Source organism: Chrysochloris asiatica, unplaced genomic scaffold, assembly GCF_000296735.1.
Source record: "Chrysochloris asiatica unplaced genomic scaffold, ChrAsi1.0 scaffold00412, whole genome shotgun sequence".
Classification (NCBI taxonomy): domain Eukaryota; kingdom Metazoa; phylum Chordata; class Mammalia; order Afrosoricida; family Chrysochloridae; genus Chrysochloris; species Chrysochloris asiatica.
The window spans coordinates 638,524-651,148 of record NW_006408930.1 but is presented as its reverse complement, the minus strand read 5'-3'; the positions used below and the strand labels follow the sequence as shown (position 1 = coordinate 651,148).

The 12,625-nt window shown below is 38.7% G+C and overlaps 1 protein-coding gene across 1 annotated transcript in view; it reads left to right on the top strand.

Annotated features, from left to right (window-relative positions):
- Positions 1 to 513: 513 nt before the first annotated feature.
- Positions 514 to 12,625, top strand: part of IARS (isoleucyl-tRNA synthetase) — a 99,649-nt gene continuing 87,537 nt past the window's right edge. Inside the window, exons 1-5 of the mRNA XM_006876763.1 lie at positions 514 to 636; positions 1,543 to 1,699; positions 1,945 to 2,064; positions 4,917 to 4,999; positions 8,450 to 8,567. Coding sequence (XP_006876825.1) covers positions 518 to 636; positions 1,543 to 1,699; positions 1,945 to 2,064; positions 4,917 to 4,999; positions 8,450 to 8,567 — 597 coding nt within the window. The 5' untranslated portion in view covers positions 514 to 517. The remainder of the gene's footprint in view (positions 637 to 1,542; positions 1,700 to 1,944; positions 2,065 to 4,916; positions 5,000 to 8,449; positions 8,568 to 12,625) is intronic.

Sequence of the window (12,625 nt, the reverse complement as noted above, 5' to 3'; positions counted from 1 at the left end):
GGTATAGTTATCATCCTGTCAATGCATCCTTACCCAACCAAGGGGCGTATACCCTGTAAGCCTGCAACACCCACCCCCACCACAAAGCGACCTATACAGGGTTTCCGAGGCTGTAAATCTTTATGGGAGCAGAAAGCCCCATATTTCTCCTGCGGAACAGCTGGTAGTTTCGAACTGTTAACCTTGCAGTTCGCAGCCCAATTCGTAACCACTCTGCTACCAGAGCTCCTTAGTATGATGGGTTGCTGTTGTTGTTATGTGCCGTGGAGTCGGTTCCGACTCATAGTGACCCTGCACAGGGTTTCCGAGGCTGGTAATCTTTATGGGAGCAGAAAGCCTCATCTTTCTCCCGCGGAGCAGCTGGTAGTTTCGAACTGCTTACCTTGGTTCACAGCCCGATTCATGACCACTACGCTAGCAGAGCTCCTTATTAGTATGATGGGTAGTGATATATATTTTGTCATTCCTAGACATCTCTCTTGAGAATAATGTATTTGATTTGTCTTGCAGCAACAAAATGATTCAACAAGTCCCAGAAAGTATCAATTTTCCTGCTGAAGAGGAGAAAATACTACAGTTTTGGTCTGAATTTAATTGTTTTCAGGAATGCTTAAAGCAGTCAAAACATAGACCAAGGTAAGTAAATTTCTGTGGTAAAGATGGAGTCCTTATTTATCTTTGTATTCATGTTTGTATTCCCAGTGAGTCCTGGTTGTACAGTGGCATGGTAAGCACTGGACCGGTAATTGCAAGGTCAGAGGTTCAGACATTGTAGCCACTTCATGGACAACCCGATACAGGGCCACTGTGAGTTGGAACTGACTGAACAGCAATTAACAACTTAGCTCTTATGGGTACTCAGCAGTATATGTTGAGTGGATGAGTTCTTAATTATTAGACTCAGTTTCTTTAAGAGTCTTAGTAGACTAGAGTTTATATATCACTTTCTTCTATTCTACTTTTGCCATCATCACCACCCTCATTTAGGCCCTTAGCACATACTTATATTAGTAATGAAGCCCTTGTGTGGTACGGTGGGTTAATGCGCTGCGCTACGCTGTACTGCAAGGTCGACTTGAACTGCAAATTCAGCGGTTCAGGCTCACCAGCTGCTCCTTGGAAACCCTATATAGGGTTGCTATGAGTCAGAACTGACTTGACAGAACTAAACACTAAACAGCACTAAACAACAGACTAGTAAGAGGTACTTCCTGCCTCTGTTATGCAGCCATCAAAGACCAGTCTTTTGATGTTGCTTTATTTTACTGATGAAAGAACTCAGGATCACAGTATGTCATGAAACTAGTAAATGAAGACTGGAGAGTCAAATGGAGGTCTCTCTGGCTTTGCTGTAGTGGTGTCGTTTATGAAAATAGGACCTCTAGAGATACCAAGTCCAGCATATCTTTTTTGCTGGTATTGCTGTTTTCCCTCTCCCCAAACATTCCACTCTGATAGGAGCTGTTTTAAGAAAAACATTTTCCTAAATTTTTGCTGTTTTAAAGTGTTTTACCAGGATGTTTTTTTAATTGCCTCTGTTAGATTTACCTTTTATGATGGACCTCCTTTTGCAACTGGACTGCCTCATTATGGACATATACTTGCAGGGACAATTAAAGACATAGTTACAAGATACGCTCATCAGAGTGGATTTCATGTTGACAGAAGATTTGGATGGGATTGTCATGGTTTACCTGTGGTATGCTTGAGTCTCTAGCATTGTAGTTTTCTCATTTTTTTAAAACGTTAGATCTTATCATATGATGTGCTAAAATATAATGGATTTTTGTTATATGTCAGATTCCTAATTAATTTCCATAATACTTTCATTTATGCATCATTTTCTGAGAACTGACTTTTTAAGGCTATTTTAATGTCTAGAATTGCTCAGTTGCAATCATTTCATTGGATAGGAATGCCAACAGTTTTATCATTAATTTTCAGGAATATGAGATTGATAAGACTCTGGGAATCAGAGGACCAGAGGATGTGGCCAAGATGGGGATTGCAGAGTATAATCGTCAGTGTCGAGCAATTGTGATGAGATACTCTGCTGAGTGGAAGGTATATTGAGTTTGTTGTTTTCATTAGAAGCATGAAAATGTCAGTATTTACATGGGAGTTGAATTGGTTCATGATCTTTGTGCCTTTATAAGATGCTGTGAAAAGTAAAACTCTGAGATTGACCCTCCACTTTACAGTGTGTATACCTAAGAAAAGGTCTTTGACTTCCTCTTCCAACACTTTTACTTAAGTTGTTACCTCTAACTGAGTTGGCTCTCTTTTTGATTTATATGTGCTTACTTGGTCTTCCATATTTCATGTCCCCTCTGTCCACAGTATGACGAGAATCAGACTGCTGTAGCCAATAACCTAATTTGAATATTTATTTATTTGACTCCCATCTTGCATCTAGCTTCCCTTAGCTTGAATGCTTCAAAAAGAAAAAGAAAAAGGAAAAAAAAATGAGCACCAAACCCTCTCTACTCCTCAGTTGGGTTTAATAATTCATTACAGTGACCGCACAGAATTGAGATGTCATACTTCCACTTAAGGAGTTTATTAGGGAAATCAGCAGGATTAGAAAATGCTCAGGGCACAGGTCTTTCAGTCAGGACAGCTGTTCGTCAGCCAGGCCCACAGGCACGCCCCTCTCTCTACCTGGATAATGTTACAGAGCTTTTTCAGAACTGCTGATAATGCCCACAGGACACACCACTCTACCATAATCCCAAACCTGAAGGCTTTCGGCTCTGGCTCTGTGGATTGGCAAGCCTAGCTCCCTTAGTCAAGTGCTTTGAGGCATCCCACTCTACAAGCAAGACTCTTGCCCACCGTCACTTGACGTTATTTCCTAAGTGAGCTGGGAAGGCCACTACTTGGTCTGGTTCTTGACTCTTGTTTCTGCCTCTCTTGTTCCTTTGCGACTCCTTTGTGTTGCAGCTTTCTGTCCCTGGGTCGAGAAGATTGAATGTGCAGGGATCTTAAATTCTAAAGGATGTGCTCCACTCCTGACTCATCTTTAATGGTAGGGAGATCCCCCTCTCCTGCTTTGGAGATGGCTCATTTTATACCCATGTAAGAGTTCCAAATTTTCACAATGAACCCTGTTAACAGTACCTTATCACTGAATCATAAGCATCTTCCCCCACCTTCTCTTACCTATACCCATCAGAAAAAAGTAGTGGGAGTTGCAAAGACTGGCTTGAAGAGCCATGAAGTAGTTCACTGCACTACAAGCTCCCTATAAACAGACACCTGTAGAGAATAGTCAAGTATTGGCAGATCTCCAGTCTTCTCTTGTTCTCAAGCGCTTAACAACAAAGATCCTCAACTCTCCCTTTCCTCCCTGGCTATTGGCTTCTTCCTATCTGGTTAGATTAGTCTGTATGACTTAAAAAGATAGATGCCTGGCTTTTTTTCTCTCTTTCTATACCTCCACCTTACCACTTTGACTTCGGAAAGCTACTGTACTTCAAGAATTCCCTGTTCTACCAATGATATCATTCTTTCAGTGTCCAAATGTTAATGCTGTTTTGTTTCTGTTAAGTGCCATTGAGTTGGTTACGAGTCATAGCAACCCAGTGTAGGATTTCCAAGGAGCAGCTGGTGAATTGACTTTACGGTTCAAATCAACCTTGGGGTCCATTGCATTCTCCTGCAGAGCCACACCAGGACTCCTCAGATAGTGATACCCATGATCAAATCAAACACCAAATTTGCATAAATGTTTCTTAATGTCTCTGTCTAGTTATTTCTTTTCATTCCTGCAACATTTTCCTTGCATCTCACCCACCACTTCAGTGATTTCTGTAACAATGTCTTAGTTTCTTCCTCATATTCTTTCTACATAGGCTGCCAAATTATTCTCTCCTAAATGACATCCTTTTCCCTTGCTCAAACACTCATTGAGGAATAAAGTCTGATTTTATTAACTTGAAAACCAAAGCTCCTCAGTTTTCTCAGAACCTTTCTCTCCTGATTGCCAATAAGGAAAAATACTGATGAGTGTAACAAGCCTTTTCTTTTTTTCTTAAGTTTTAAATTTTTTTTAAACTTTTCATTTCGAAATTATTTAAGACTAAAAAACTGCAAAAATAGTACAAAGAGTTCATTCACTTTTCTTAAATGTTAAAATCCTCACTAACCATAGTGTAATTATCAAAAGTATGAACATTTATACAATACTAAATATCTTATTGAAATCTTGCCAGTTGTCCTACTCTTGTTTTATTCTCTACCAAGTTCCGATCCAGGACTATGTTATTACATTTCATTGTTATTGTCGTCTAATATGGAACAGCCCCTTAGTCTTTCTTGTCTTTCATAACCTTGCTTTTGGAAAGAAGCAGCCAGTTATTTTTATAGAATGTTCGTCAATGCTTGATGTTTCATCTTAACTCAAGTTATACATTTTTGGCAAGAATGTTTCAGAAGTGATGTGCCCTTGTTCAGTATTTTCGATCAGGAGCCATTGATATGTCTCTGGCAATGTTAACTTTGCTTGGTAAAAGGAGTTATTGGTCAGATTTCTCCTTCGAAAATTACAGCTTTTCCTTTTGTAATTAAACAATCTTGTGGGGAGAGTCTATGTAATACTTCGTTTCCTTCATTCTTTCACTCAGTAATTTTAGAATTTATTGACAATTCTTGTCAGCAGTATTTAGCTGATGCTGTTTGCCAAATGGTGATTTTAGTAGAAGACTTTTCTAAAGGAATACTTGTAAATATGACAAATGACAAAGCTTGTGCTAAACTTTACAGTATGTTGTTTTCAAAATAGATTTACTTGAATGATTTCTGTTCTGTTTTCCTAAAATCATTGCATATGGAGATAATAGAAGTAGAAAATATGCATTGGTGTACAATAACAAATATCATTGTCTTATAATGCTCTAATATTTATATTTTTTAAGTCTACTGTAACCAGACTTGGCCGTTGGATTGACTTTGACAATGACTACAAAACTCTTTATCCACAATTCATGGAATCTGTCTGGTAGGTTTATTTGAAATGGTAAATACGATGAGTATTTTGTTGTATTGGTTAGTAGAGAGGTGCTCTGTCATAAGGCACTTTATTTTCAGGTTCCCAATTATCTCACTACTTTGGGGCCATGTATGTTTATATATTCTAGGAAGGTTACTGGGTATACATAAATTCTGAGGTGTATTAATAGCTAATAGCTGTAGCAAGTTGAGCAGCAACCTGTAATCAGATACATTAATATTTCTACATCTGCGTATATGATTATATTAACAATAAATACAGTTTGAAAATGATCTGGTAATCAGTTGCAGGTTTTTGTTTTTTAATTTTGTCAACTTAGTTTATACTAAATTTAGGGAAAGGAGCTCTGGTAGTGTAGTGGTTATGAGTAGAGCTGCTAATCTCATAGTCAGCAGTTAGAGACTACCAGTGGTTCCATGGGAGAAAGATGAAGCTTACTGTACCCATAAGGATTTACAGCCTCAGAAACCCTGTATAGGGTCGCTATGAGTTGGAAGCGATTCCACGGCACACCATCACTACCACCAAATTTAGGGGAAATAGGTTTTCAGGTTTTTTTCCCTTCAGTGAATTAAGTCCTAAGACATTGTGTGCGTGAGTGTAATAATGAGAGGTGATAAAATGCAGTCACTATTTCACAACAGTTGGAAAATACTATAGCGATATTTATTTTGATAGTTGGTGTTTGTGATTATTAGTATTTGTGATTAATGAGCAAACAGATAGTCATGGATATGGTTATAAAATGCTTTACATACATAACTAACCTAGCTTTGAGGAAATTCTTTTGTTAAATCATTCATAAAAGTATAGATGAGTTGCAGTGCTACATTGTAAGATAACCTTTTTCCATAGGTACTGTTGCTTTTTCTGGAGCACTCGTGGAGCTGTAGGATAAACACTGGACTACTAACCATGAGGTTGGCAGCTCAAACCCACCAGTGGCTCCCTTGAGCGAGTCTAAATCGACTCAATAGCACCTAACTATAACAACAATGTTATGGCTTTTACTACCAGCTCAGCTGCTTTTTCACATTTCTTTTAAGAGCTGTTGCACATGCTTGACCTAGTTCCTTTACACTTGTAGAGCAGTGCTAGATTCTGATGTTGCCCTATAGAAGCATGCACCAAGGGTGGATAGCTGATGAGGTTTTTGACAAACCAGAGCCTTGGAACAAAGATTGCCATTCACTGAACAACTTTAGTTTGCTGATTAGAGTATCTTAGAAACCAGATTTTATATTAATTCTAAGGAACTCTGACACCATAGTGGGTTACAAGTTGCAAGGTCAGCAGTTGGAATTTACCAGCCGCTCAGTGGGAGAAAGATGAGGCTTTCTGCTCCCATAAATATTTAAAGCCTCAGACACAATATATATATAGTTGCTATGGGTTAGAACTTGCTCCACATAGCCACCACCATTTATACTCTAGATAAGGAAGGGTTACCGAGAAGTTAATGTGGCTTGGACTGGGAAGAAAGTAATATTTTACTTTTAGTAATAGCACTAGAGTCCTGGTGTGGTGCTGTGGGCTAAAGCATCAGACTGCAAAGTCGTTTGAACTGCAAAGTCAGTGGTTCAAGTTCACCAGCTGCTCCTTGGAAACTCTATACAGGGTCACAATGGGTCGGAATCAACTCAACGGCACTTCACAACAACAACAACAGTAGCATTAGGTGATGTTGTTAAGTGCCATTGAATTGGTTTTCTGACTCATGTTCCTATATAGGGTTTCCCAGGAGCAACTGGTGGGTTTGAACTGCTGACCTTTTGGTTAGCAGTCCAGTGCTGATGCTATAGCACCATACCAGTAGTCCATAGATAGTAGTTATTAATTTACTTAAAACATGGCTTGAATCAGAAGGAAAATTGGTGTGTTTTTTTTAAGCTTCTGAGTGCTACAAAGTTATTCCTGAGAAACTTCTTGGCATAAAATAGACACATAAACTGATGATGAATATAAAAACTAGTATACACCTTTCATAGTAACAATCATAGTTAGTATTTATGTTTAATTAACTGCAAATTTGGTGGTTTAAACTCTAGCCACTTCTTTGAATCCCTATACAGGGTTGCCATAAGTCAGAACCTACTCAACAGTACTTAATTACTTGAGTATAAAAAATATGTTCATATAAATTTTTCCCAAGAGTGTCCTATGCATTGTTTGGAACACAGTTGGAAGTTAAGTCTAGTAGTTGTGATTCACTTAAGATGACACAGCTAATTTTATAGATCTATGCTGTTATATGGAGTCCTGGTGTGGTGCTGTGGGCTAATGTGTCAGACTACAGTCATTTGAACTGCAAGATTGGTGGTTCAAGCTCACTGACTGGCTCCTTAGAAACCCTATACTTGGCTGCTATGGGTCAGAGTTGACTCAATGGCACTAAACAATGACAACAACAACATTATATGCAACATTATTCCTGCATATTCTTGCGTCAAATGATACCATTTAAATATGAGTTAAAACATGGGAAATTTGTTTTAAAATAGTACTTTTTAAGCTTTACCTAAAGGCAACAGAGTAACATGGAAATATAATTACATTGTTTCATTAAACTGTCATGAAATCAATGAGAACTTAATGCGCTTACTCTGCCAAGCCCATTGTTGTTGTGTGCCATCAAGTCACTCACATAGTAATTGGAATATAAAGCTGAATTAGATAGCGGCAGGATTAAGTAAGGATCCCCTTCAATGTGTTCTGGTATCCAATTGGAGGAGGTAAATCTTTATCACAAGACAAGGCTGGACTGACTGTTGCCACTTACATTTGCAAATTCTCTTGTTAAATTTAGCTTAATGTAACACATTAGCTGGTTAGCAAAATATTTGTGACCACAGGAGAGATGCCTGTTCCTAAACTTTAGTGGTTTTGTGTTTTATGATTTATACATTTTAAAATGCTTTTGCACATTTGTCCATTATTATAAAATATAAGTAATGTCCTAAGAAGCAAACAACATCCTATAAAAGAAAAAAAAACTCTGTAACCTCAACCATAATTACCATATCTATTTTGTAGCATCTGTGAAGCATTAAATATAAGTATGTATAGTGATGCATGTATATGTTTTACATAAGTGTTACCTACCTAACTATAGGATATGGTCTGTCAATTGCTTTTCTCAGTCAACATTATATCATGAACATGTTTACCTGTCAGCAGATATTAGCACTTTTAATGTCTACCATAATGTCCCATTGTACTGGTTTGTTGTAATTTACCAACTAGTTTGTTTTTATGTTTTTATTGTTCATTCCCCTTCTCTTCCTGTCCCAATTTTAAACAATTGCTTTGTATTTTAGGTTGGATTTGTATTTGTTTTACATTTATTTTAGTAGATAGAAACTATAAACAAATTGGCATAAATGCTTGTATTTGTGGAAACAGAATTTTGGTATGTAATTGAAATCTGTTTCTTGTTAGGTGGGTTTTCAAACAACTCTATGATAAAGGCCTTGTTTACAGAGGTGTGAAAGTTATGCCCTTCTCCACAGCATGCAATACTCCACTTTCTAACTTTGAATCTCACCAAAATTACAAGGTATGTGAAATGCTGAGACATTAGTTGACATTAAATTATGGATGTGGTGATTGTGTTTAGTATTTCCCAATTGATCCCCAGTGTGGAAGTTACACCTGTGTTAATAACTTCAGCCAGTTCTTATCTAGGGCTAGTAATGTTGCCAGACATTTTACCTACGATCTGTTAGGATTAAAAATGACAAATTTTATTCCCATGGGGTTTGTGAATGATTTTTTTTTTAAGTGGTAGATTTTTCTTGTTTAAGCCATATTTTTGCGCCTCTATTGACAAGTCCAGCTCTGCCATATTTCTCTTCAATCACTAGTGATTTCTTGTCGTGTCTGCACTTTAATGTCATTTATTAAAGGTGTTGAAAGGTAATTCAATTTAGGAATGGTAGGCAATAGGAGCTTTTCTCTGATGAAATTGAATAATTGCTGTCATTAGTATGAAAAAGGAGTTTAGACGTGGATTGCAAACCACACAGTCAGTGGTTCAAACCCACTAGCTGCTCCTTGGAAACCCTGTACAGGGTTGCTAGGAATCAGAACCAACTTGACAGCTATAAACAACAACAACAGCAAATGTGTACAGGGTCCTGGTATGGAGCTGGATTATTAGCCACAAGGTCAATAGTTCAAACCCCTAAGCTGCTCTTTGGAAACTCTGTACAGGATCGCTATAAGTCAGAATTGACTTGATGACACTTAAAACAGTAATGTATATGAAGTTCATTGCTTTACCTTACCTAAACTGATAGTAACAGGGAGTGAGTTTTCTGATCTCAAGTGTTTGAGAATTTATCCCACCCACTTTACTGGTATGGCACTGTGGACTAATGCATCAGACTGCAAAGCCGTTTGAACTGCAAGGTCGGTGGTTCAAGGTCACCAGCTGCTCCTCAGAAACCCTTTACAAGGTCGCTATGGGTCAGAATCGACTTGATGGCACTTAACAACAACAACTTTACTTTTAAAAAACACTGGTTTGGATGGAATTCTTGTTTTATGGCTTCGGTTATGTTAGTATAACTTGCATTTCTAAAGCACTTCTCATTTTGCAGAATCTTTTCAAACATCCTATTTGATGTTTGCAAATCTTTGAGATTGCTGTTCTTAGGTGCCAGTGAGAGTTGGCATTGGCACTGTCTGACTCATAGAGCCCCTAACAGATGAAACACTGCCCAGTCATGGACCATTCTCACAACCATTGCTGTGTTTGAGCCCATTGTTGTAGCCACTGTGAGTCCATCTTCTTGAAGGACGTCCTCTCTTTCAGGGGCCGTCTGTTTTACCAAGCATGATTGTCTCTCCTCATAACATTGTCTCTCCTCATAACATTTCTAAGGATCGTTCTGATTATATTTCTTTCGATACAGATTTATGTGTTATCTGGCAGTCTTGGTATATTCAATATTCAACACCATAATTCAAAGACATACATTCTTTTTTGGTCTTCCTTATTCATTGCCTAGCTTTCCGTTCATATGAGGCTACAAAAATACCATTGCTTTGTGCCAGGTGCACCTTAGTCCTCAAAGTGACACCTTTGCTTTTTAATACTGTGGAGAGGTCTTTTGAAGCACATTTGCGCAATACAGTGTCATTGAATTTCTTAACTGTTGCCTCCATTGGCATTGATTGTGGATCTAAGTGAAATGAAATCCTTGACTTCAGTGTTTTCTCCGTTGATTATGATGTTACAGTTATTCACTTGAAAGAATTTCTGTTTTCTTCATGCTGAGGTGTATTTTATACTGAAGGCTATACACTTTGCTCTTCATTAATAAGTATCATCATGTCCTCTTCACTTTCACCAAGCAAAGTTGTGTCATGCATATTGTAGGTTTAATGAGTCTTCCTCCAGTTTTGATGCCATGTTCTCCATATAGTCCACATCCTTGAATTCTTCGCTCTGCATACAGATTGAATAAGCATGGTAAAAGGATACAACAATTAAACAACACCTTTTCTTAATCTTAAAGCACACAGTATCCCCTTGTTCTATTTGCATGACTACCTCTTAGTCTATGCACAGGTTCTGTGTGAACACAATGAAGTGTTCTGGAATTCTCATTCTTTGCAGTGTTATTGATAGTTTTTTATCCACATAGTCAGATGCCTTTGTGTACTTAATAAACACAAGAAAACATCTTTCTGGTGTTCTCTGCTGTTAGTGAGTGTCAGCTATGGGTATCCCTCATTCCACATTCTGTTCTGAATCATGTTTGACTTTATGGCCATTCCATGTTGTTAATATTAAATGTGACTTTGTTGATATTAATGTGATACTGGGGAGCATAGTGAAAAGTGTTACAAAGCTCTTTTAGCCAGTACCTTTGTAGCCTACCCGGGCTATAGTTAACCTGGGCTTGTAGCTCACCTGGGGCTGTGGCTTTTAAATCTTTTTGGAAACAGAAAGTCTCCTATTTCTCTCACAGAGCATCTGGCTGTGGTTGGTTCCTATATCTTTGTGGTAGAGTCCTTGTAGTATATCTGCTCAATCTGCCATCCTGCTGGAAGTCGTGGAATTTAGAATTTTATGCATTGTGTTTTCTTTATTTAAATTGAACAAGTAACTTTTTCAAAAAGATTTTTAAAAGCTCAGGGTAGAGGCGGAAAAAAACAAGATGGCGGATCGGGTGGACATGTAGTAAAGGAGCTCAGCTAACAACAACACAGAATACCCGGCCAAGCAGGCTCGGGATGGTCCCAGAACTCTGGGTGTTGAGGAGGCAGAAGAACAAGATAGATAGGGGTGAACACTGAGACAAGTTTGCATGGCCTAGTGAGACAGAGGTGAAAAGTGATGCATATTCAACCTTGGAACAACAGGGCTCTGGGATACAGGGATCTAGGTATAGCTTGAAGAGGGTAAATAATACGAAAATCCTTGACTGCCTTATGAATATTAGTTTCCCTTGCTTGCTATTGTAAAATAGACACTTGAGTGGGATAAAAGGGAATGTTGGGAAACATGATTAGAGACAACTTGTAAGCCCACCTTCAGCCTATAACTGATTGGAATACCTAAAAGGGGTTCTACAATTTGCCCAGTGAAATAGGCCTCATGCAAAGCCTCTACAGAGTATAGGACTTTAGGTGGACTCCTGAGTCCCATCCACAACCTTCTGAGGTGATTCATCCCAACTAGAAAGGAGAAGCAGACTAGAAAAGCTACAGTGACAGAAAATACATCTTCATGATGAACCTGACTTATACTCAGAGCAGTGTTGTTGTTAAGTGCCGTCGAGTCGGTTTCGACCCATATCGACCCTGAATAGGGTTTCCGAGGCTGTAAATCTTTACAGGAGCAGATCGCCTCATCTTTCTCCCGCGGAGCAGCTGGTTGTTTCGAACTGCTGACCTTCCGGTTTGAAGCCTAATTCGTAACCACTACGCTACCAGAGCAAATACCAACAGAGAGGGAAAGAGTCTTCAAATCAAGTATTAATGCTATCCGCTCTGTGCACAGGGTAGATAGGAATGGGCAACTTAGACGTTGGGTATCTAAAATGAGGGGTCAATAAAGGCATGAAGTGACTGGCTTACAAGGTTTCAAGAGGGAGCTTAGTTTAAGGGTGTGGGGAGAATGAAAGAGTCCCCACTGAATAGCTATCATCTTGTCTAGATGGGTCTGGTGAAAGGAGATGGGGGTAAGATTCGTAAGATAAAATAGTGAATAACTGTTAGCATGGCTAATTGCGACTGTCACATTTGTAAAGGTAGAATTTTTGTAACCAAAAAAAAGGGGGAGTGGTTAATCTTACAGTCCAGAAACAGGAGGACCCTAGGACTACCAAGAGAGGAACGCACAAATAGAATGTGGGACCTTATCCAGAGAAGCAGCAGTGCCAGAGACGGGGACATGGAGAGGGATACAGCTGAGGCCTCCAGATTCATCAACTAAGAAGAGAAGGACTAAGAACTGGTGGCCAGGAGCAGACTTGCAGAATGTGCCTTTTGGAGATGTAAATTATTATATATGCCTGAGTGGGGTTTTTGTTTGCGTGTCTTTTAAAAAGCTAAAGTGGATAGAGAGAAATACTTTTAATTGATGGTATATGGAGGGGATTA